This window comes from Anguilla anguilla, chromosome 17 (genome assembly GCF_013347855.1).
Source record: "Anguilla anguilla isolate fAngAng1 chromosome 17, fAngAng1.pri, whole genome shotgun sequence".
In the NCBI taxonomy this organism is placed as follows: Eukaryota; Metazoa; Chordata; class Actinopteri; order Anguilliformes; family Anguillidae; genus Anguilla; species Anguilla anguilla.
Window position 1 is genome coordinate 25,521,958 of NC_049217.1, and position 25,248 is coordinate 25,547,205.

The 25,248-nt window shown below is 46.5% G+C and overlaps 2 protein-coding genes and 1 long non-coding RNA gene across 3 annotated transcripts; 2 read left to right on the forward strand and 1 right to left on the reverse strand.

Moving 5' to 3' along the window:
• Positions 1-373: 373 nt before the first annotated feature.
• Positions 374-4,149, reverse strand: zgc:103625 (methyltransferase-like 26 B). The gene is made up of 6 exons (XM_035397111.1): positions 3,715-4,149; positions 3,138-3,300; positions 2,890-2,949; positions 2,513-2,580; positions 1,739-1,817; positions 374-865 (listed from the first exon to the last, which is right to left on the reverse strand). The coding sequence occupies exons 1-6, from the start codon at positions 3,912-3,914 to the stop codon at positions 818-820; spliced, it is 618 nt and encodes a 205-aa protein (XP_035253002.1). The 5' UTR covers positions 3,915-4,149; the 3' UTR covers positions 374-817.
• On the forward strand, positions 860-4,227 carry LOC118216091. The gene is made up of 3 exons (XR_004762964.1): positions 860-880; positions 1,751-1,838; positions 4,138-4,227. It is a non-coding gene; the product is annotated as an uncharacterized LOC118216091 (long non-coding RNA).
• An 875-nt stretch (positions 4,228-5,102) lies between these two features.
• On the forward strand, positions 5,103-14,315 carry LOC118216089 (mitochondrial dicarboxylate carrier-like). Its single transcript, XM_035397110.1, has 11 exons — positions 5,103-7,461; positions 8,480-8,599; positions 9,289-9,403; positions 10,000-10,048; positions 10,370-10,411; positions 10,556-10,599; positions 11,070-11,140; positions 11,705-11,797; positions 12,109-12,186; positions 12,675-12,731; positions 12,926-14,315. The coding sequence occupies exons 1-11, from the start codon at positions 7,264-7,266 to the stop codon at positions 13,025-13,027; spliced, it is 969 nt and encodes a 322-aa protein (XP_035253001.1). The 5' UTR covers positions 5,103-7,263; the 3' UTR covers positions 13,028-14,315.
• The last annotated feature ends 10,933 nt before the right edge of the window (positions 14,316-25,248 follow it).

Here is a 25,248-nt window from a genome sequence, read left to right on the forward strand (position 1 = left end):
CAGCTAGAATTTTTAGTTTTCTTCACTGGCCGGCTGCATCTGTTATCGCTTATAATTCCTTCTTTCCGTTCAAGGTCTGTAGGTGCAGAGGGCAGGACAGATCTTGGAATCTGACTCCCCCAGTTGTCCAACCAGCTCTGATTAGATGTGAAATTGCTAGTTCGAATAGAAGCAAATACAATTATATAACCATTTGAGGTATTATTATTATTATTATTGTTAATAATAATAATAATAATAATAATAATAATAATAATAGTAATAATAATAATAATATAATATGGATAAAAGCACTTTAACCTAAGCAGCCAATCCATGATTCCTGTCACAAGCTTACTTGGTCAACAGAGAAAAAGAAACCTGAAGTGCTGCTTATGATGCAGTTAATATTTCCTTTATGAAAGACAACCTGGGCACCCATCTTAATGTCACAAGATGGCCGTTATGTGAAGCCGTTTGTAACTGTGTCGCGGAGAGTGCCTTGGTTTTCGTTTCCTCTTTTCTTTTCCCTGTCCAATTAAAAGGCTCCGTGTGAACGAGCACCTGCTTAGGGTTGATATTCTTGGATATCCAGGCACCACCGCTTTTGGTTTCATCTACGTTTACTTGGTGTCGCGTGTTCTGTAATACTGTACGCGCATATAGACCAAGTTTACAGTTTCAAAATGGATGCAGCCTGGATTGGACGTTCAGCACTTTATTATCAGCAGGAGCACTGATGCCACACACAGAGAAACTCAGCCAGCAGGGGGCGCCCTGGTCACTGGAGCGGCTGCTGGAAAGAGGACCACGTTCCCGGGAATGCTGTGGCGGCCGGTCAGATTTTCCGGAAGATGAGGCATTTATTGCTCTCCGGCATCTCGATCTGGAAGGTAGAGAGGTGGGTTTGGGAGATGGATACTGTCCTTCACTTGTAGAGCTGTTCACCTATAGCGGGGTCCCCCGACCCTGATCCTGGAGAGCCACTGGGGTCTGCTGGTTTTTGTGTCCACCTTGAAGACAACTGAGGCCCAGGAAACCAAGTATGCAGGTGGTAGTAATCATATGCTCTGTTTGATCAAGTGCTGTCTACCAAGTGAAAACCAAAATCGTCCAGCCTTGTGGCTAACCAGGACCGATACTGTGCACTGACTCATTGGACAATAAGGAGATTGGCACCAGTTCACCTGTGTGTCTAATTTGCAAATATTATTTTTTAAAAATAAATTCAACCATTTTAAATTACTCGATCAGAATGCATTGTTATATTTTTGAAAAGGCATTTTATGCACATGGTTTTATTGTTGCCATTGCTGAACTAGTTTTCTTCCAGATTCTCATATTGCCAAGTTGTAAAAGATTGTAATGGAGTGACATGAGAACCATTGCACATTACCAGTGTGCAGGCTGGGTCTGACAGAACACACCTCCACGCTATTCAGTTGTGTTCTAAACGGCAGTGGTTTTAAGCAGAGCAATCGTGGTTGCACGCTTTAGGACTCAAACCCGTGACATACTGGTGCAGAGCTCAGTGCCCTAACTAATGCATTATGTTCGCCATCTATTTAGCCAAAGCAGTTCAGGTGATGCGTTTTTGACATTTAAACCCGTGACGTACTGGTGCAGAGCTCAATGCCCTAACTGATGTACTGTGCTCACCATCCATTTAGCCAAAGCAGTTCAGGTGGTGCGTTTTGGCATTTAAACCCGTGACAGGCTGGTGCACAGTCCAGTTCCCTAACCAATTCCCCGTGCTCACCATCCTCTCCAGGCGCATCCCGTTGCTGAACGCCAGCTGCCTCAGGACGTCCACGTCTGGAAGACCCCACTCTGGGTTCCTGCAGGATGGCATTACACAGGTATGGGTTCTCGACCCACTCTCACCGCAAACGCTTTTTTGTTTTTGGTATTGATTTGCATTGGCGGGTTAACAAAAACAGTATCTGGGAGCTGGCCATAACCCACTTCTGGGATCACCCACCTTGCGTCTAAGCTGATTACTGTCATAAGCCAGTTTTTAAAATGTTTTTCATAATTACCAAACTTACAAAAGAAAATAAACTCCATGCAATGTTGTGTGGAGTTTAATTTCTTTCATACGCTTATTTTCTCCGTGGCACTTGCCAAAGGCTAGACGTATGTGCAGATGTTTTCAATACAATTACCAAACTTACCAGAATTATTTGGGAATAGCTTCTGGCAAGTCTAACTTGAAACAGGTGTGTTATTAAATAATATTAAATTCTCTGCCTCTCCTGTTTGTAGCTCACTGCTGTCCTACGCTTCCCAGGTGGTTCTGAACCGTTGAAAAGGCCCACTGTTGGCTTCATTTTCTTCTAACAGGAATGAGCCATCTGATTCTAAGACGATGGCAATGTGAGTGTATTACGGCGTCTCTCCGACGACTGGCGGAGCAATCTGGTGACAAGCTTTGACGAATTGGGTGCAGATCTGGTGACAGGATTGGACGGATTATATGTAAATCTGGTGATGGGACCGGATTGATGTTTGGCGGTGGTGATGTCGTACGCACTTCTCACGTAGGCTCCGGTCCAGTTCCTCGTTGCTGCTGGGGACGACGATGCCGTTTATTGCGTAAGGCTGCAGGAGAGAGCACAGCGGTGTCACAGAGCTGGACCGCACAGACCCGAACCAGGAGAAAACGGAAAAATCTCGATTTCATCGTGGGGTCATTGCGAAAGAACCTCAGTTTCAGAATGAGGTACCGAAGGAGAAATTAGAGCAAACGCCTATAAGAAAATCGCCAACTCTCGTTTCAAGTGCTTTTGCACATTAGTATTTCCAAATCAGACAGAAGTGATTTTGGCTCTGTACCCTCAGACAGATAGACCCCCTAACACACGCCCTATCGGGCTACTACACGCCCCTCTCACACTGTGTAACACTCACCCCATATGTCATCAAGAAGCCGTCCTTCCTCAGAATCTGCCCAGATCCTTTAAACACACCCTGAAAAAGGCAATCATAGATGCACTCTTTCAGAGACACACACGTTTACATACCCTATGCGTGCTTGCACAGACAAATAACTAGTGTTTTATTTTTCCGGAATTCTGAAACAGCGGCCATACTTAATCAGTCAGTCGGCTCTCGCACCCAGGTTAGGCTAATTCGGTTCTGGGACAATGTGGTTATACCTCGATAGTGCCGAAAGAACAGTATTGGAGCATGTTGATCGACAGGATGATGTCACATGAGCTCTTGGGGAGCCCCGCCCATTTCTCCCAGGGCTCGCCCCCGTCCAGGTGCACCGGCTCCAGTACGGTCTTCACCTTGGTCGCCACGATGTAGGAGCGAATACTGAGCGAGACAGAATCGTGCAGCTTATCGTCAAGCATTCAGGTTCCTTCCTCTGTCCACCGCTACGAGCTGTTTCTGCGTACGTGAGATATTATTCTAGATAATCGTTCCGGAAGCCTATGGATACGTCCCGTGTTAATTCAACGCATAACAGATAACCGAATGAGGTCAAATGTTATCTGATAAGAGCTGAATTAAAACTGTAAAAGTTTAACACATGACCTGTAATCTCCGATAAATAGCATCAATCATATTTGGAAGTTCGAATAGTCCAAATGAAAGTAAGGAAGTTGCGTGCTGTAAAATGTAAACTAACAGAGGTTTAGCGACACATCTCCTACACTGAAAAATACAAAACGGAATAGGAATCATTGGTAGTAGTAGCCTATACGCCTTCAGTCGGGGCCTGCCAACCTGTCCCTGAACTCCTCGGTGATGTCCGACGGTTGCCACGTGACGAAAGGCAGGTCCTGGGCGAAGTGTACCACATGCTGCCCGGTGCCGGAGCCCAGCTCGAGCGCGAACAGCTCGCCGTGCGACTTCTTCCCCAGCTGTTCGCGCAGTACTGACAGCAACCCGTCCTGGTTTCTTTCCGCCAATGGAGAGAGCAGCATTTTCTGCGATAAACTGGAAGAAAGCTCCGTAGTCTACGTAAAACACTCTGCTCCGCGCTTTTACGGAGGTCTCGTTAATCTCTTTACATTTGGACGTATGTGCAGTATGTGCTCTGCCTCGGCAGCAAATCAAGAGTTTTATCCGCTCGCCCGTGAACAGGTGTCTAAGGTAGCTGGCTATGTTCTTCTGTTCTTTTTTTGTTGTTTGTTTTTGCCTAGGAAGATTCCTGGTGCACTTTACCAAATAGCGCATAGGCAATGGCGGATTAAACAGGAGGAGGCTATTGGACAGATGGTGCGGGAGATTAGGCCGGTAAACGGATTCCAGGAATACTGTCCTCCCCTCCTTTGCTGGACGTGCTGCGATCCGGTCAGCGTCGGTTTTCTGTAACGGTCAATATGGGATGCATCACAATTCAAGTTTAGTTTAAAATTAATTTTTGGCATGACTTGTTATAAAATGCATGTTGCATATTGCGTTCGTGTATTGGCTGAGCATAATAATAATGCATGTGCTGACAACCTTTCATAACTACAAAAGCAGCATCATTAAAACTATTAATCAGTCAAATACTAATAATGAATTGTGGAAATAGGCTGTTGACTACCTGTGCCACTTTGTGCTGCCAAATTCATGCAACACTTTCCCCAGGAGCATGTTATAACCAGGGACATCAGTGATATGCAGTGGAAAAACAAGTGTTAATTTGAGAAATGAATGTTAAGTAACTAAGCGCGGGAGCAGGCCCCCGTGGCCCTCGTCAGTCCAGTCACCCCTGCCTCTCTCTGTTGGGCTGCTCTCGTTGACCGTTCTGTGTTCAGTGAAAGGAGCAGATCATTCACCGTCTCTGGGTGGCACGACCCTGCTCTGCCGGACACCTGAACTGGATCACCGGAGGCTTTGAGTCCGCCCAGTAAGTCCGTCAGTCTCAGAGAGCCCCGTGCCACAGGCCGATTTAATACCGGGGTTCTCCATTAGTGACCGTCTGTTTGTTTGCGCTCACCCCCTGGAAGCAGGAACTACTACACAGTGATGACATGAACGATCTCAACCACTAGGGGGTGCTTTAACATAGCCTGAGAAAGCAGGCGGTGAAGGGTTATATTAAAAGAAAGAAAAGCAGGAGTGGGAGGGGGGGGGGGGGGGGGGGGAACTTGTGTAATTCATCGGTAGTTTTTTTTTTTTTTTGTTTTTGTTTTTTTTTTTGGAAGGCGGGGAGCATTGAATATCAGGTCAGCGCTGAGAATATCTTTATTTGACATCTGGAAAATGGATCCTTTCCAGGATGATCCCTCTGAAAAGAGATCATGTTCATGTAACGTTCAGCTAGTCTGTGTCTTTCTACTGCTGTAGCTGAAAGATACAATTTGATGAATCTTCCCGTAGGGGCGTCTCCTATCCCTGGGCATGACTCTTTTTGAATATTCATCAAGTGTAATATTGCACCTGAAACTCGTGTTACTATCCGCAACTGTAGAATTAGGATGGAGTGAGCATTGAAGGGAAGCAGGAGTGGGATATCTGGTTAATAATTCTAGTCTGTGGCAGAGTTTCCTGTACTACCCTCTGCAAAGCCACATTACCTCTGCAGTACTGAGGTGGTTCTGTCCTGGGTGCCTCTGTTTCTGGTTATAGGGTGTTTCATTGGAGTTTTTGTTTGGAAGAAAAAGGTTTTTGCAAGACAGGCTGTTTGTGTGAACAGTGAGTTCGTATTCATGCATGGTTGCAGAGGCAAGTGAATAATATATTAATTCTGTCTCTCCTTTAAGCTCTGATCAGCAAACCATTTTGCATGCAATTTGCAGGAATACCACTGTCAAAAATAGATTTGGCTGGTCTGGACATTGCATGCAAAAGCGAGTTCTTACTTATTAAATAGTAATGAAACAAGCATTATTTCAGTTTTGTTAGTCTCAGAAAACTGAAATTTTAAATATAGCCAGTGAAAGCTAAATTAACCTTTTTAAATAAATCATATCTCATGTCATTCGCATGACAAACGCATGCTCAGTATTTTCGAAAATGACTGTATTACCCTAAATGGTTCCAAACAGGCAGGAACGGTCGTGTTCTTGACCACAAAGACCACTTTCGACATTGACTTTGAGTCATGGAGCTAGTGGCTATGAAAGCGCATGTTCAAAATTGAAATCGGAGTCGTTCTTCTGTCCTGCACAGCCACGACGTGCGTGGTTTCAGGATCGATTTAAGTTTTAGGGCGAGATTTCGGAAATAACATCATCCTTGTCCCTCCCCGACAACTGGAAACGCAAGACCCATTTCAGGAATTCGTATTCGGTTAACGGAAGTTCCACTTGAAACTGTTGAGTACCCAGCACTTTTCCAACTCCACTTGTCTTATGAATGTCGGCTCTAGTAAGCAAGGCTCTATTTTTAAGTCCGTCACGTACTCACAAAAACAGCAGCCAGCTGCGCCTAGTCTTGGCATGAGCGCAAGGAGAATGTCCGCTCCCCACCCCCCTCTCAAAAAAGATCACTGTCCAGAGTTTAAACGTGCCTTTATCAAGTTAGCGGAAATATTATGTTTACATTTATCCGTCGTTATAGTGTACTGTTTTGTGTATACGATAAATCGCTAAACTAATTGCATGATGCACCGAATGTTTCGTTCAGTTATTATTTTCTAATTACTTAAGAATTTTTCTGTTTTTAAAAAAAATTTTTTTTACTTTTTTTAATCAACGATTAAAACACAAGTGGTGCTTACTATTTACATATGTCCCAATATACCGATTATCGTGGCGTTACTATAGGAGAATATTTAATTCAACTAAAATAGAATGCTACCATGAATACATTGACAGATTACCAGAAATAACTTTTGTATAAGAGAGCCATTTCTTGCTCGTAATTTAGCACAATGCAGTGACGCTTGGAGATTTTTATTGAAGTAACCCTCACATATTTCACGTAGGCCCATGTGTTTTCCCTTAAACCCGAAGTCTCTGGTGGACCCCCACTTGCCTAGCGTTGCATAGAGCGAACTTGTCCCTTTAAGCACCCTGGGAACACCGCTACCATACAGTAGCATATACATGCGCAGCAAGAAGAACGGTGGGGGAGTGAAGGAACCGGGAATTTGGGCTGATTATCGTCGCCTTTGCCCTTTGATTCACCGTGCACTGCATGGCGGCACTCCCGTGGCTGTTTGGAATACTCTGACAGCGGTTATGTGGCAACAGGTGCTTAGAAAACACTCTGTTTCTCACATTTCATTCACTCTCTGCGCTTTCTATATTAAAAGCGAACTTCGCTGCACGGCAAGAGCCTAAAGTCACACGGCGACTTTAGCAACCAATCGCCAACAGGTGCTTAGTTATATTATTAATGAGCGGAAGAGCTTCGCCAAGGTTCCTGCGTCGGTGTCCCCGTCTAAACCCATTGGCTGTCAAGTCAGCGGCGGAGTGGACGGTGAAGGGAGTCACTCGGATGGACATGGCAGAGAAGAAGGTGTCTCGGTGGTACTTCGGGGGCATCGCCTCGTGCGGAGCTGCCTGCTGCACGCACCCGCTGGACCTCCTTAAGGTAACTCACGAGTGACTTGGTGTCCGCGTGCGTGTGCAGGCAAGCAACCGGGACAGCAGGGCCGCCACTGCTCACGGGAAGCATGCATGACACGCCAGGGGTCAAGCAATGACTCTGTACAACTGAGCCGTCCTGGGACCAGCGTAATGCCTGATACGCGCCGATAAATAGCCTATACCAAGGGCCTGTTAGTTTGTTCGAATGAAATACTGTACCGAACCGAATGGGGTAGCCTTCTTTCAAATCAGCGTACTGTACGGCCTAGAAAGTAGATCAGACTTTGCAGTCTGACACATGACATTATGGTAACTGAAGTACACATACCAGCTGAAGTGATCTCTAAGCTTGATTTAACCCTTCGGCTCTCTGCGTGTAAGCACCCTGGATGTGCCAAGTAATTGTATATATAGAGAGGCTGGATTTGACTTGCTGTGTCTGGAGGATTTGGCATTGGCTAGTCACGAGGACTCCCAACATTTACCATCTCTCATTAATCTACGAAATAATATCACAGCAGCAACAACTGCAAAATAATAATAAAATGCAATGATGATTATTATTACTATTAATATTATTTTTTGCTTTTGTTTCATTTGACTAGTTATAACTACAATACATTATGTGATTAGTGTGCTTGCTGTGGTAGCTTGCCTTAAGTTGTAACCTTAAGTTGCTTGATGTGAATTATTTTCAGTAAACTGATAATGAACTGATAATGTTAAATATGTAGGCCTGTTCCTTTATAAACTTCTTATCCCCCCCCCACCCCCCAAGTTTGGAATGCCCAATCATATTTGTTGGCAAGTCCCATTGCTCCAACACCCTCCTTCAGTTTGAGAGAGTTGGGGGTCTTGGACAACAGCGATTCTAATAATTCCATTAAACGTTTGACTGGAATGTGAAAAGTGATTCTGTGTAGCTGATGACAGTGATGATGATGATGATGATGATGATGATTCATTCCTCTGGTATTATGGAAGTTGAACAGACTGTGTAATTAGTGATGATCTTTTTCCAGGTCCACCTGCAGACGCAGCAAGAGGTGAGGATGAGGATGATGGGGATGATGATGGACGTGGTGCGGAGGGACGGGGTCCTGGCATTGTACAGTGGGCTCAGTGCCTCCCTCTGCAGACAGGTGAGTGCATATGCACTGATCACCCACAGCTCATGCAACTTCCAGAGTCCAGACACACACACACACACACAATACATATAAAACTGACCCTACTGGAAACACTATTCACACATAGATGATATAACACACGACTTTACGCACCCGCAAATCATATGCACAACTATACATGAAGCACACACTCTGCACAATGCAAATACTTCTATGAAATATGTCCTTTGCAGTCATACTTATTGCAGGTATACATATATCCATGTTACAGTCTTACAAATTTAAGATCCCCTTGCAGTCAACAGCTGTAACTGCTGCTTATACAACTGTCAAGATATGATTGAAATGATTGGATAATTTAGATCATTAAGGGCAGAAGTCGGCTCATAATCCTTGGCTCACGTTTTTCACCCCTGTCATAGAGTGCGCATAAACCACAAACACCTCTCTCTCTCTCTCCTCTGCTCTTTCTGTCTCTCACTCGTTCATTCTCCCTCTGTCACTCCATATCACTCTATCTCTTTCTGCTCCTTTTCCTCCCTCCCCCCTCTCCTGATAGTATATCATTACGGGAATGACAACGGGTACTTATTAACGAGTAATGGGACGTAGCGGCAGCGATATCAGATGGTAGTGGTTAACTGATTATAAACAACAACAACAACAAACAACAATAAACGGCTCTCCCCATCTCCGTTCAGCTCTCCTACTCCCTGACTCGGTTTGCCATCTACGAGACGGTGCGGGACAGGATGTGGGGCGCCAGCCACGGCCCCATGCCCTTTTACCAGAAGGTCCTGCTGGGAGCATTCGGAGGTACCGGTCCCCGCTTAGCCCCGCCCACATCCACCTCATCGGTCGGCGTGTTGTTTTAGTCACCGTGTGCGTCACCAGACAGCCCCTGCCGTCGTTCCATTGGCCCTCCTTCTTCATCAGTTGAGCATCTGGTGAACAAAACGCCCTGAACAGTCCAGGGGTATGCTATGCTATGCTGACATTGCCTGAAGCACCCCTCCCCCTTTTCTTTATCTCTTTGTCTATCTATCTGTCTTTCTTCTTTACTTCGTTCTTCTCCCTCTATATCTCCATTTTGCCTTTATTGTTTGGGGGGGTGGCGGCAGGTGGTTGGGTCACATGACTTTCTTTGGTGTGGTTATGCTTCCTGTCCTTGTGCCTTGTGCTCATACATGGTACATTCTCTTCTGTTCATTTTAAATGTTCTTCTTGTGCCCCATCTTGTACACTTATTTCTCCTCTGTCAAGTTCTCCTGCTTTCAAAAGGCCCATCGTGGGTTTTTATGTTTCTCTAAAACTCCGTGAAACACTGCTCACGAGATCTGACTGATCAATCCTGTCTTCCTTCCTTCTGTCTGTCTGTCTGTTTGTCTCTCTGTCTGTCTGTCTGTCGGCAGGGCTTGTGGGGGGTTTCATTGGGACTCCTGCAGACATGGTTAATGTAAGGTGAGAGATCTTAAGTCTCAGTCATCGCTATGGTAACACAGACCAATAAAGCACGACAAGGTCATAGAAAATTGACAACGGCGACATATATTAATGTTACCGTAACTTATTCATCAATTTGGGGTACTTATAGCTATGAGACGGATAAAGTAATATCTTCTTGTCTGGCAAAACAAAGTTTTGCATGACGCCATTGATATATAGAATGTAAGTAATATGAAGCTGCCTCACTTAAATGTATGCGAATAAAATGCGAGGCATAGCCTTTTTAATATCATTGTGTGACTGGGGTCTGTGGTCAGAGCTGTTTCCCTCTTCTAGGATGCAGAACGATGTGAAACTGCCACCGGAACTGAGGAGGAAGTGAGTGCATTTCTATGAGTGACCTGCATTGCTGCCCCCTGCTGGAGAGACAGGACATTACAGTGTGTTGTTAGGGTTTGACGTCCTGGTCGGTTCCCATCAAATATCTTGGTTTGATAGAGTCTTTGTCTGTCTGGCTTGCAGCTACACTCACGCTCTGGATGGCATGTTCCGCGTGTGGAGGGAAGGTAAGAAACAAGGCGCCGTGTCTCCACTGTGTGTGTGGTGTGTGTGTCTATCCAATCAATGGAGCTGTGTGTGTGAGAGTGTGTGTCTATCTCATAGTGCTGTGTGTGTGTGTGTATCCCATGGTTCCGTGTGGGTTGTTTGTCTATCCCATGGTGCTGTGTGTGTGTGTGTGTGTGTGTGTATCCCATGGTACTGTGTGTGTGTGTGTGTCTATCCTATGGTACTGTGTGTGTGTGGGTGTGTGTGTCTATCTATCCCATGGTGTTGTGTGGTGTGTGTCTACCCTATGGTGCCGTGTGTGTGTGTGTCTATCCTATGGTTCTGTGTGTGTGTCTATCCCATGGTACTGTGTGTGTGTGGGTGCGTGTCTATCTATCCCATGATGTTGTGTGTATGTGTGTCTATTCCATGGTGCCGTGTGTGTGTGTGTGTGTGTATATATCCCATGGTACTGTCCTTGTCTCCACAGAGGGACTGAGGAAGCTGTTCTCTGGAGCCACTATGGCCTCCAGCAGGGGGGCACTGGTTACTGTGGGACAGGTGAGGGAGTGAGGCTTGCTGAGATTGAGCAATGCTAGAAGAGAGGCATGCTGGGAATGAGACCAAAGATGAATTCATGCGTGATAATTTATCTGATGGTCACCTTAATATCTGTAACACTGCGAGCTGTGTCACTGGCGTTATTGAATCTGTACGGGTTCTGTTTTTGTCTTCAAACAGAACACTTAACATTCATGAAGGGAGAGGGTGGTTGAAGGCAGATTATCCATAGCTTAGCATCAGTAACAGCACTGGAATCTTCTAGAAGACAGACATTCACAGGATGTAGGGAACAAAGGAGCTGTAAACCAGTTTGCTTGTACAGCAAAGCAGTGCATGCTGGGGAGAATGTGCATCCTGGGGGTGGAGGTCAATGTGATAGTGAGGGGAGGTGGGACACAGGGGTGCTCGGCTTGTTTTTACATTCAGATCCAGACGATGCTTTTTACTCTTAATGCCCATGGTATCCTGACACCCTTTCCTGTGTGTCTGTGTGTGTGCGCGTGTGTGTGTGTGTTTGTACGTGTGCGCGTGCGTTTGGGTGTGTGTGCATGTCGTGTCCAGCTCTCCTGCTATGACCAAGCCAAGCAGCTGGTGCTGGGCACTGGTGTCCTGTCAGACAACATCCTCACCCACTTCCTGGCCAGCTTCATTGCGGTGAGTCATCAGCCCGTATCGTCACGGTGACGGTCACTAGGCTCTGACTGGGCCGCAGAATTAGAGGTGTCATTTTCACAGAATGAACTCAGCCTGCTTCAGCTTGGGGTGTTCAATGTAAGATACGAGCCAACTGTTGGTTGCATTCTCATCCTCATTTAATAAAAATGTTTCTACTTAGCAAAAGCATATGTTTAGTGAAAAATTGGACGTAATGATGTTAAAGAATGTTTAAAATAGAACTGAAATTGTAAAATGAAAAATGTTTGTCAGTTGTAAGTTTCAATTATAACTACTTTCTCTCCATTTAGGGAGGCTGTGCTACTGTCCTGTGCCAGCCCCTGGATGTGTTGAAGACCCGCCTGATGAACTCTAAAGGGGAGTATGGGGTAAGGCATGCAGTGTGTGTGTATGTGAGTATGTGTGTGTGAGTGTCTGTCTGTGTTCGTGAGTTTATTTGTGAGTCTGTGTGTGTGTGTGTGCATGTGTGTGTGCGTGTGCATGTGTGTGTGCGTGTGCGTGTGTTTGTATGCGTGTGTGTGTGTTTGTGCATGTGTGTGTGTGTGTGTGTGTTTGTGCATATGTGTGTGTGTGTGTGTGTGTGTGTGTGTTTGTGCCTGTGTGTGCGTGTGTTTGTGTGCGTGTGTGTGTGTGTGTTTCTGCATGTGTGTGTGTGTGTGTGTTTGTGCCCGTGTGTGTCCATGTGTGTGTGTTTGTGCGTGTGTGTGTGTGAGTGTGAGGGTGTGTGTGTGCCCGTGTGTGTCCGTGTGTGTGTGTGTTTGTGTGTGTGTGTGTGTGTGTTTGTGCGTGTGTGTGTGTGTGTGTGTGTGTGCTAGCATGCAGTCTTCCAGTGTGTGACTCTGTCTCTTTGCTTCAGGGTGTGATGCACTGCCTGACAGAGACAGCCAAACTGGGACCCATGGCCTTCTACAAGGTAATTACTACAGTATGGTATAGTATTACCATACTGCTTCTGCTAATAGTACTACTACCCTCAAATGTATTACTGCTGTATTACCATAGTTTTGCTTCTGTAGCTGTCACTACAGCTATACATGGGAGAATGATTATCCAATCCCATTTCGTGGTCATTTGTCAGCTGCTACTGTTCATCCAATTGCATTTCAGGGCCTGGTTCCGGCTGGAATCCGTTTGGTCCCTCAGACAGTGCTGACATTCATCTTCCTCGAGCAGCTGCGGAAGTACTTTGGCATCGTCATCATCGCCTGAGCATGACCTTTGACCTCCGAGATGTCAGCCTTGCGTTCTGTTCCACTACCACCCCCCCCCCCCCCCCCCAGGACTGTGCAGGGTGGATGGGTCAGACTGCAGAAGGCATCTCCAAGCCCACCGCCGCTGGTGGGGTAAGGTCCTGGCTAACTCAGTGGGAAACGTGTGCAACACTCAAGTCTGTTTCCCAAGGGAAATTGCGCACGACCTGTATCCGGCCAATCAAAAACGATCAATGACGGCAGCGTGTTACTCAATGGACGGGATAGAGTGGCACGTTCTGACCGCCACCTCGTGACCTCATCCCCTGACTCCACCCCCTGCAGTTTAATTGGCTGTAGCGAGAACAGAAGTACAGCAGCTAGTCCACCCCCCCCCCCCCCCCCCCCCCCCAGCCAATCAGCTGCAGGGAGTTACTGGACCGTTGAACAGTGTGACAGTGAGACTGATCTGGAGTTCTGCAATCATTTGGTTCAGTGTGTGATGAGGTGATTGAGGACTTCAGAGACCGTTTTAAGTTTTGTGATTTCTGACCGGTTTTGATTGCTTTTCCTGAGTTATGGCTGGTGTAAGCGTCCCAGATCTGTATCCACAAGAGCAGGTTGAACTGGAAGAAGGATTTCTGGGATGGATGTCATATCGAGGGTCCAGGAATGGAATGGACTGCACCCATGGTGATCGCGACTAACTAATTTGAGGTTATGCAAGGATCATCGATGTAGGTTTCTACTAACAAAATCTGAGCGTTTTAACTATATGAATTGGTTTATTGCCTGTTAACATCAAACAAAAATTTCACAATCATTCCATTTTGTGTTATGCTGGACATTAGATATAGGTGGTTTCATGAATTCCGTAATGGGTAGAGCTGCAATGAACTCTGAAGCGCTAACTCATATAAGCCAATCACAAGACTTGGCTGCCCATTGCAAAAAAGCTATGACTGGATCATGATTGGTCGAAATCATCATGAACGCTCATATGTCTTAAACTCAGAGCTCAATCACAGGGTTGTGACATTTAACTGAGAAATCACTGACAAACTGAGAAGCATGAAATCTTAACAAGATCGCAGACTGAAGTCTGAAAGCTTAATTTGTATAATTCTGACATCCATTTTGATGTTCAATTTTTTAAAGCCCAGTTTAGATTTTTTTTTTTTTTTCCAGATCAGTCAGCTCAACCATATGCTAGTAACTAATTTTAAAATGACTGTTCAGTGTGAAGCTATCTGTTGCTTTTGCTTTCTGTGAAACAGTAAAGAATGACCACCTCTGAGTGAACATGATCCGAGCTTGTTAGCGGAAAGCTAAATGTCTTTTTTCATTCTCTTTGTGTGAAAAACACATTACTCTCCACCTTTATTGCTTCAAAATATTCCTCTGTCTTTCACATGCCTTATCTTCTTTGGGACTACAGGGGGCACTGTTGTACCACAGATGTCTGTGCTGTGAGTGTGTGAGATCATGCAGTAGTGGTGCATGTGCTGTGCTCATTCACGTTTGAGTTGTGCACGTGTACCCATGCGATGTTCGCCTGTTCATTCAGTGATGCCCCCACCTTGCTTGCTTATTTTTACCCCCACTCTTTCACGTGTTGTGTTTTGGATTTGTGTTTGTGTGAGTGGGTATGTGTGTGTGTGTGTGCGTGCGCGCGCACGTGCGTGTGCACACGCATTGTTCACGTGTCTCTGTGAGGTGCGTCGACCCCTGGCAATATAAGCACTGTTATCATGAATATAATCTCCGGTAAACTCCCTCCTTCATATTACTGGATATGTTGGCTGTTCCTGGATCAGTTATGAGGGCTAAAAGGATACAGTGGCTACAGGTGGCTGAAGTGCCGTAAGGCTGTTCAGACCCCATGCTCACCAAAGTTAAACCATTTGAAGACCGTATTCATACCACATGCAGACCGAGCACTGACCGCAGGCAGACCGAGCACTGACCGTGGGCAGACCGAGCACTGACCACATACAGACTGAGCACTTACCGCATGCAAACCGAGCACTGACCGCATACAGACCGAGCACTGACCGCATACAGACTGAGCACTTACCGCATGCAGACCGAGCACTTACCGCATACAGACCGAGCACTGACCGCATACAGACCGAGCACTGACCGCATACAGACCGAGCACTGACCGCATACAGACCGAGCACTGACCGCATGCAGACCGAGCACTGACCGCATGCAGACCGAGCACTGACCGCATACAGACCGAGCACTGACCGCATACAGACCGAGCACTGACCGCATACAGACCGAGCACTGACCACATACAGACCAAGCACTGACCGCATACAGACCGAGCACTGACCGCATACAGACCGAGCACTGACTGCATACAGACCGAGCACTGACTGCATACAGACCGAGCACTTACCTCATGCAGACCGAGCACTGACCGCATACAGACCGAGCACTGACTGCATACAGACCGAGCACTTACCTCATGCAGACCGAGCACTGGCCCTGGCGGTAATAGGCTAGTGTTGCTCATGTGGATCATTGCTACAAATTAAGGTGACGCAGTTCTCATAGATCATTGTTAGCTTCCACGTTCACGTTGGAATGATGAATATGTGGTGCTCCTGGGGTTAATTGTTTGATGCTGTATTTTCACTTTAGTTTTACAGTAAATTTACGCCTCTGTGCATTTAAGAACACGTAAGTGTTGCTGATCCTGCGTTAGGTATTTGATGTGCCCTCGTGCCATGCCAAACTCATAATTTACTCTGGTTAAGAGTCCTGACAGGAAAAGTAGGATATGTTGGTGATTTAGGGGTTTTGCGAGTCTCTAGTGGTGAGGTGCCATGCCACAGTTGCTCACGTCATAACATCCCCTTGCTGTGCTGTCTCCTGCAAAACTGAGTTGTGAAATGTCTGCCCCACACTTAATGAAGGTCACCCGCCATGCTGATGACATGACAGCCCGGTATTACCGCCATCTCCAGTCGTCTGTAATTGGATGCGAATGGCTCAATTAAATGAATGGCATCGGTCTATATGAGCGATTAGCTGCCAGGAACGAGCAGGACTTTGTTAAGGTGTGAGATCACAAATATGTGATTGGAATGTTCTTAACCGAACATTCTAATGCTGATGTAACAATCGCTACTGGTAACTGAAAACATTGGAGTTTAACAACGCTAAGCATTTTGGGGGGAAAAACGACAACAACAACAACAAAAAACATTCCAGGAAACGTACTTCTCAAAAGGCTAGCACTGACTTCCCCTTCCCCTTGTCTCTCACAGTCTCCGCCCCCACCAAAAAAGAAAACAAAAACATGAAAGGTTTTGCCTGTTGGCTTTTTTTGTTGTTGTGTCATTTCCCCATAATCTTCTCTTTATTCTGTCTATCTCTTACCATCTATGCATTCTCCCTTTCCTGCACAAACATACTCTCCTTCTGTCTCATTCTCCCCCCCCCCCCACACACACACACCTCCCCCCCTTCCCTCTCTTCATCGGCAATGAAAACCATGGCCCATGTTCTGTGGTTCTGAGTCCACCTGAGGTGGTGGCTGTCTTTGCCTGCTTGTGTAGTTACTGCCAAAGGAGGCAGGTAATGCTGTATCACTGTATCTCCACGTCTGGATTCTGAAAGAATAAAGGATTAAACCAGCCCCCCTGTCTTGGTGGAAAATGAATCGCCACACACACCCTGGTAAGAAATGGCAGTGTTGTTTTGTGTGTTTCTCTGATGCAAATGAAATGTTTTATTGTATTTTTTTTATTTTGTTCTTCCCACAGATCGTCTCCTACTGTATCCAGACAGGATTCAGAACACCATCACTCGTCTGATGTTAAGGAAGATGGATAGAAATGGATAGACGAATGAATGGATGAATAGTTGTCCGACATTTCATTCGTGAGTCCTGATCAAACAAAATGTCAGTTTCACACAGACTTACAAAAACATCGAGTAACTTGCAGTGATTTTTTTTCCCACAGTCAGAGATACTGGGACACTTCCAGACTGAACTGGATCCAGTGAAAACAATCACTACTGAAAGGTGAAGACGCCAAGCGGCGTCAAAAGACACGTTCCGTCTCCTTGCCCTACTTTCTCGTGCTCTTGCTGTGCGTTTACAGCGTCCGCAGGGAAGCCGCGGTTTGTCCAGTGAAGGGGCTCCAGTGAGCTGACCACACGTGGCGTTCGGCTGATCCTGTAATTAAACTCTCGGGCCAGCTTTTTGCCCTCACTTGTGAAAAGGGTCGATGACGTCACCGCAAGAAAACCGGCTTCAATAGACGAGTCCGGCGAGACCCGGCGACAGCGCAAATGGAACTCTAAAATGTCAGACGGGTCCTGGCCTCTTATCTTATTGATTTTGTGACAGGTGTGGGTTTTTTAAAATTTATTTATGTTGACAGTCAAGTCCCGGACATGCGCTGTGTCTACTCGGGAGACCGCTTTGTAAAATGTAAAGAAGGAAAAAAAGCACACATGGCTTGCTTTTGTATGTCAAGCTGTTGTTTGAAAGGAAAAAAAAAACCAGCTGGTCACCCGGGGAATCTTTCTATTGGCAGTGACACGCAGCGACAGCACTGGGTGCTGATGTGCACTAACGCATGCCGTTTATTGTTTTGTGATCATAGGAAATACCGTTTTAATATTGCGCGAGCAGGCCTGTATGAGGTTCAAAGGGTTAACTGACTTTCTGTAGAACGAACATGGAGATTAATGTTCACGACAGCAACTTCAACAGAGAGATGTACCTGAAAAAGCCCTCTTTTCTGTCCCTCCCAAGAATTATTCTTCTCAGTGACATGTGTCCTGCTCTGAGACAGATGTTCTTCTCCAAGACAGGTGTTCTTCTTCAAGACAGGCGTTCTTCTCTGTGACAGATGTTCTTCTCTAAGACTGATGTTCTTCTCTGAGACCGATACCGTCTCTGAGGTAGATGTTCTCTTTCTTAAAAAAAACCGATATTCTCTGCTTAGATGCTCTTCTCAGGCAGTTATATTGGTGTTTCGTGTGCATTACCCTTATTATAAGTGAAAATCCAGGGACCAGGACAGCCATTTTGCTTCTGAGATGCCATAAATAATTGTATTCAAAAGCTCATTAATTTCATGTCTTTAATGCAATGCCCCCCCCCCCCCCCCAAACAAACCAACCCCTGCAGACTGCTCTCTGAACTGTACTTTGCTTCAAGCATGAGAGCAAGGAAAGCAAATGCTTCGTGAACTCTCAATCACGGTTGATGGCACCACAGTGACTGCCTCTCACTCTGCCAAGAGCTTGGGGGTGGTCCTGGATGACCAACTGGACCTCAAGGAGCACATCAAGGCAACATCAAGGTCCTGCAGATTCCTCCTATACAACATCAGGAGGATTCGACCATACCTGACGACGCACTCCACCCAGCTGCTCGTCCAGGCTACGGTGACCTCTCGCCTTGATTACTGCAACTCTCTCCTTGCAAACCTGCCAGCTTGTGCCATACAGCCACTACAGATGATTCAGAATGCCGCTGCCCGGCTCATCTACAACCTCCCCAAATTCTCCCACGTCACTCGTCTGCTGCGATCGCTTCACTGGCTACCGGTCGCTGCCAGGATCCGATTCAAAGCCCTGACCCTTGCCTACACTGCCGCCAACAGGACAGCCCCCATCTACTTGCAGGACATGACTCAATTCTATGTGCCTGCTCGACCACTCCGCTCTGCAGCAGCAGGGCGTCTTGTAACCCCTCCCACCCGCCCAAAGGGATCACAGAGCTTCTCCACCCTAGCTCCCCAGTGGTGGAACGAACTCCCCGTCCCTCTCCAAACCTCCCCCTCACTATCCATCTTCCGCCGTGGCCTGAAGACTCATCTCTTCAGACTATACCTAGAATAACCACCACCATGCTGTGTATATATATATAGATTAAAAAAAAAAAAAAAAAAAAAAAAAAAAAAAAACCCTTTTTCCTTGTCACTTGTTTCATGTTGCCCCATCCCTGCACTTCTTGGTAAATTGTATTTGTCCTAATATTCTAGCTTAATCTTCTGCCTAGTTTGGCTTTGCAGATGTTAGACCAGGATAGTGTTCATTGTTCTCAGCTAGAAATAGCTGTACAAAATAAGTAATTGTACCTTACTGAACCCGTGTTCAGCAGTTGTCTACGATCATGAAAATGCACTTCTTGTACGTCGCTTTGGATAAAAGCGTCTGCCAAATGAATGTAATGTAAAAATGAATGTAATGCAAATGCTCGTCTTTCATCTGACAATGTTCTGATGCCCTCTGCACGGCTTTGGTTGTCAGGATAACTACATTCCAAACTCTCTCTTTCTTTCATTTTCTCTCCCTGTTTATATCACATTTATATCCTCTCTCTCTCACTTCCTTTCTGTTTTCCTTCTAATTATATTTCTCTGTCCATTCCACAGTGACCCCCCCCCCCCCCCACCCTAACTCTGTCTTTATATTCAGTTCAGTTCAGTTAAAAATGCTTTATTGGGACGAAATACGTTTTGTAAATTGTAATGCCATTTATTGTAGTATATCTTTCCTCACGATATATGTTCGATATAGCAGATCAAAATATGAGGTTCTCGCTAGCTCTCTTTGTGTCACCTTACCCGTGACCAGCTCCCTATCAGTTTCCTGCAGTATGGCCATTAGCCCATAGAGGGCGCCAATTGCACTTTTCAATATAGCGGTCGAAAGCTTTTTTGATACGTTGTGCAGTCGTGATATTTTGAACAAGCCCTGTTAGATTTTTTCAATCCTCTGATGGACTGTTTTTTCTCTGTTTTGTGTCAGTTTTGAACTGGCGGTCCCTCGGGTGCCCGCCTGGTCCAGTGCCTGCAGAGAATTAGAGCACTTTGTGCACCTCCAGAGTCTCGAGCGAATAGCTTTCAGCAGATTTCTCTCGCCTCACTTCACACCTAGGTGATGCATCAGGTGGCAAAAGGTTAGAGATTGAATTGCGAATGTGAAGGAAGCATTGTTTAAGCCCGGCAGCTGGTTTGGAGGATTTTCCTGGTTTTTGTAGAGGGACAATAGCAGCCACACACACACTCTCCTTCCACTCCCCACTCCTCGCCTGCCGTCTTTTTTTCTTCCAGTCCCTCGCTGGCACTCAATTTCTCAGCGATCTCTTTTTTTAATCCAACCTCTTTCCCTCTGCTCTTTCCCATTTACTGCTCTCACTTGCTAATAGGCTCCATTTCTCTGTTTTCATCTCTATTTCTTCCCCTCCATTGCTCTCTCTCTCTCTCTCTCTCTCTCTCTCTATCTCTTCCTCTCTCTCTCTCTATCTTCCCCTCTCTCTCTCACTCTCTCTATATCTGTGTGTGTGTGTGTGTGTGTGTCTGTATGTGTGTGTGTGACGATGATTACTTTTGCTTGCCTTGCTATGCGGTTTCATCACTGTTGCAAAATGCAGAGGCGCAAGCTCTGTCTGTAGAGAGATGTCCAAATGAGGGCCCTTAACGCGAGCCGGAGGAGAGGGCTGAACGCTGGTGTGTGAAGCGCAGGAAGCGGCGCGCAGGATGGTGCGCTCGCAGGCTGTATTTATTCTCACTGGCTTCCGCCCGGCGTACACAGTCACACACTTCCTCCTGTGGCTTACAACGGGGTCATCTTAAAAGTTCAGAGATTCTGAATTCGGGAGTGCCAGACAGAGATTCTGAATTCGGGAGTGCCAGACAGAGATTCTGAATTTGGGAGTGCCAGACAGAGATTCTGAATTTGGGAATGCCAGACAGAGATTCTGAATTCGGGAGTGCCAGACAGAGATTCTGAATTTGGGAGTGCCAGACAGAGATTCTGAATTTGGGAGTGCCAGACAGAGATTCTGAATTTGGGAGTGCCAGACAGAGATTCTGAATTTGGGAGTGCCAGACAGAGATTCTGAATTTGGGAGTGCCAGACAGAGATTCTGAATTCGGGAGTGCCAGACAGAGATTCTGAATTTGGGAGTGCCAGACAGAGATTCTGAATTTGGGAGTGCCAGACAGAGATTCTGAATTTGGGAGTGCCAGACAGAGATTCTGAATTTGGGAGTGCCAGACAGAGATTCTGAATTTGGGAGTGCCAGACAGAGATTCTGAATTTGGGAGTGCCAGACAGAGATTCTGAATTCGGGAGTGCCAGACAGAGATTCTGAATTCGGGAGTGCCAGACAGAGATTCTGAATTTGGGAGTGCCAGACAGAGATTCTGAATTTGGGAGTGCCAGACAGAGATTCTGAATTCGGGAGTGCCAGACAGAGATTCTGAATTTGGGAGTGCCAGACAGAGATTCTGAATTTGGGAGTGCCAGACAGAGATTCTGAATTTGGGAGTGCCAGACAGAGATTCTGAATTCGGGAATGCCAGACAGAGATTCTGAATTTGGGAGTGCCAGACAGAGATTCTGAATTTGGGAGTGCCAGACAGAGATTCTGAATTTGGGGGTGCCAGACAGAGATTCTGAATTTGGGAATGCCAGACAGAGATTCTGAATTTGGGAGTGCCAGACAGAGATTCTGAATTCGGGAATGCCAGACAGAGATTCTGAATTTGGGAGTGCCAGACAGAGATTCTGAATTCGGGAGTGCCAGACAGAGATTATGAATTCGGGAGTGCCAGACAGAGATTCTGAATTTGGGAGTGCCAGACAGAGATTCTGAATTCGGGAGTGCCAGACATGAGATTATGAATTCGGGAGTGCCAGACAGAGATTCTGAATTCGGGAGTGCCAGACAGAGATTCTGAATTTGGGAGTGCCAGACAGAGATTATGAATTCGGGAGTGCCAGACAGAGATTCTGAATTTGGGAATGCAGTAACATCAAGGACACGGGTAGTAGAAGCATCCGTCTAGTGAGCCATTTTCAGAAAATCCCTGCAAGTGTGTATACACTAAACATTTTATATCAGTTGTTCCCCTCCGTCCTGCTGGAGGAGGACTGGCTGTGTTATCTTCTCAATGAAAGAGAGAAGGGGAAAAGGAACTTGCTTTTTCGATGGATTAGGTTCAATCGTGTTTAAAAGTCGCCAGGGAGGTTAATAGAGATGAGGCAGAATGAGTCACTTCATAATGATTAGGATCCATTTTCCAAAGTTAGTTTTGCAATTTGACTGAAATTTCAGGTAATTTGGCGAGTCCCGCTCTTTTAAAAGCCAGGCGGAGAGCTTCGTAATGCGTCACTGATCATTTTAAACGTCAAAAAAAAAAAAAAAAAATGGCTCTGTGAGATAAAAACAGGGAGGTAATTGAAGACAGGCAGACAAACAGACAGACCGGGAGGCAGTGCAAGCAGGCATCTATCTGGCTGATACTATATTGCCTGCCTAGTCAGTTTCAAATAAATAAGTTCTGGGACAGTGCTTCGTAGCCTAAGCCTGATGGATACTATTACAAACAAATAAATAAATAAATAAAATCCCAAGCCTGCTGTAGCTGGAAGCAGGATCCAATGCTAACCGTCGCTGCAATTACACCTATTTCAGAGGCCACGGTGCGAGGGGAAAAAAAACAATTTCCTGATAAAGCGGCACCTTCCTTCCATTGGTTAATGATGGTGCGTATAGATCCGGTAATGACAGCCACGGACGTAAGCGCTACGAATAAACCCGTCTGCAAAAAAAAGGGGACTGCGGAGCTCTATTAAATTGGAGCCCGGCGCTGTCCTGTTAGCATCGGCGGCGGCGTTCAGAAAAACAGACTCACGCACTTCAGGCGATGCACGCGCGCGCACACTTTGTTTTCCGTCCTCGTAACGGGGCGCGTAAATTTCCGCTGTAAAATTGTGCGTGCCTGGTTAACCCCGAGGGGCAACGGAAGGAAGCAAAACAAATTACGGTTAAACGGTCCCTCCGGCTCGTCTGAATAATGAACATCACACCGTCCCCTTCCAGCCTCTGTGTGAAGACTTTACATGGGGGGGGGGGGGGGTCATTGTGTGAGTCTGTAAATGTGAGCGTGTGTGCATGTTTGTGTGTTTGCCTGAGTCTGTGCATCTGCTTGCTTGTGTGTGTGTGTGTGTACAGTTGTAGTCCATTTCGTCTTGTGTCAGGTTGGCTCTCTGCCAGTTGTGTCCAGAATTTTACACATGCTTTGTTTTCTGTCTGCTAAACTAGTTTAGGGGTGTCCAATATTATCCAAAAAGGGCCAGTGTGGGGTGTGGGTGCAGGTTTTTGTTTTAGCCCAGCACTACAGCACCAATTCTGCTGTAGCCGTAGTTAGTAGCTGTGCTATGTGCTACATTGATTGTCCGTTTTTTTGTTAAGACACTGTATACTTCCTTAGAGCAAGCATGTGTGCCCAAATTAATTCATCACTTTAAAATGCAATTGAATCCTAGTGTTGATTTTTTAATTTGCATTGTCCCAGAGGTTTGTTTCCAGGGAGAATACTAAAATTGGAAAACTTCAGCTTGCCTAAGTAAGTGGTAGAACATGTCAAGTGTATCCCCTGAGCTGAGGGAAAAGAGGTGGCAAGGAACTCTGTAAGAGGAAATTGTAGAACAGACGGCCGCAAAGAAAGAGGATGTCTGTAGGTGTAATTGCACTCATTTTTGATAGTCATGGAAACTGTGCCCTCCCCCTTCCCCCGCACCCCTGCACCGCCCCACGTATCTATGGCCACAATTAGTGGGCACTAGTATTGACAGGCAGGTGATTGGATTAGCCTTAGCGAGCTTAGCCTGTTTGTAACGCCTTTAGGCAGGTTTATTGGCACCATTCAGTCAGCCTAACTGAGATAGATGCGGGACCTTCAAAAGAGGATCGTGGGCATCCAACCAGCAACAAGGGGCTATTCTTAGTCCTGACCATTCGAGTTTACGTGCGGACGGGCGTGTGTGTGTGTGTGTGTGTGTGTGTGTGTAATCTGGCTATGTGTGTGACTGTCTGGCTGTGCTACAGACATGCACTTAGATACAGAAATACCGCAGAAGCAGCACTCAGCTACTGACGGGTCTGCACAGTAATTCCTCTCTCCTCAAGGCCATTGTGACTTGACCCTCAGATGCCTCCTCCTGTTTGGAGATGTCCGGCGGTTCAACTCGGCCCTCAGGTTCTCGGGCTGCAAACCCATCCCCTGTGAGGGCTGGGCTTTGGGGGGGTCAGGTCATCATTAGACCGAATACTCAGCGCCATGTGCCCCCCCCCGCCAAGGCTCCAGGACGCCCGTCTCTTTTTTTTTTTTTTTTGAGGGGGGTTTAAATTTATCCCTGCTGGCAACCGGTTTCAGCGCTCGGTCTGAGATGGCGGACGCGCCGCGCGGGGCTCCTCGTATTCACCCCTAATATGGAGATGCTAATTGTTCGTGAGAAGCCGCTCGGGGGGGGGGGGGGGGGGGGGGGCGCTGTCTCCTGGTGAGTGATGCCGGGGAAGAGAGCGGCAGATTGCACGGTCTCCCCACTGATGCGAAGCCAAGGTTTCATCCGTTAAAAAATGTGTTCTTTTCTCTCGACTTACCGCCGGTGCGAGTGTGACGCTTTTCACGTCCGAGCAGCCCGTGATTAGGATTCCGAGCTGTGCGCTGATTGGTCGCAAGTCGCCGAGAACAAGACGAACTAGAACATCCGGACAAAGAACTTGCTCAGGCCATTACAGAAAGCCAGCAGGGACAACAACAAACATGCCGTTTGAAATGAGCACCCGAAAGGAACTGAATGTGATAGCCTTTGTGTTCTCTCTCCACCTAACCAACATCTTTAAGGTCACATAACAATAATGAACTACCTCACCCCCCCCCCCCCCCCAAAAAAAAAGCAGTTGTATGCTTCCTGTCACCTGTGAAGTCACGCGTGTGCGTGTGCCTGTGCGTGCGTGCGTGTGTGTGTGTTCTTGTGTGCTTGTGTGTGTGTGTGCTTGCGTGTGTGTGTGTGTGCACCTGTGTTAAATAGAAAATAAGACCGTGTCCAGGGTGGTATAATAAGAACAGTGTGTCCATATCTGTGTGTGACTGTTGATGGCTGCCCTTTTCCCAGTTGCTTTTTTCTGTCTCTTCTGAGGAGCTTTGTTCACAGACGGACATGCAGGAGGAACACGGAGTGGCGCAGAAGGAAGGAAAAAGGGAAATGCCAAAAGTGAGAGAGTGTGAGAGTGAGAGAGCGTGTGGGGTGGTGCATGTGTGTGTGTGCGTGTGAGAGGCAGACAGATAGAGAGATGGAACAGTGTATGTGAGTGATGGAGGGATGTGTGTGTGTGTGTGTGTGTGTGTGTGTGTGTGTGTGTGTGTGTGTGTGAGAGAGAGAGAGAGAGAGCGAGAATGGAAGCGTTAA

Bases quoted from the DNA above. Each gene is read 5' to 3' on its own strand.
- zgc:103625 (XM_035397111.1), bottom strand. From the start codon at position 3,914: ATGCTGCTCTCTCCATTGGCGGAAAGAAACCAGGACGGGTTGCTGTCA. The intron at 3,301-3,714 runs GTTGGCAGGCCC...TGTCTCGCTCAG, and splicing joins ACCGAGGAGTTCAGGGACAG to TATTCGCTCCTACATCGTGG. The intron at 1,818-2,512 runs GTGCGTACGACA...GCCATCCTGCAG, and splicing joins GACCGGAGCCTACGTGAGAA to GAACCCAGAGTGGGGTCTTC.
- LOC118216089 (XM_035397110.1), top strand. From the start codon at position 7,264: ATGAGCGGAAGAGCTTCGCCAAGGTTCCTGCGTCGGTGTCCCCGTCTA. The intron at 10,600-11,069 runs GTAAGAAACAAG...TTGTCTCCACAG, and splicing joins GTTCCGCGTGTGGAGGGAAG to AGGGACTGAGGAAGCTGTTC. The intron at 12,732-12,925 runs GTAATTACTACA...ATTGCATTTCAG, and splicing joins GACCCATGGCCTTCTACAAG to GGCCTGGTTCCGGCTGGAAT.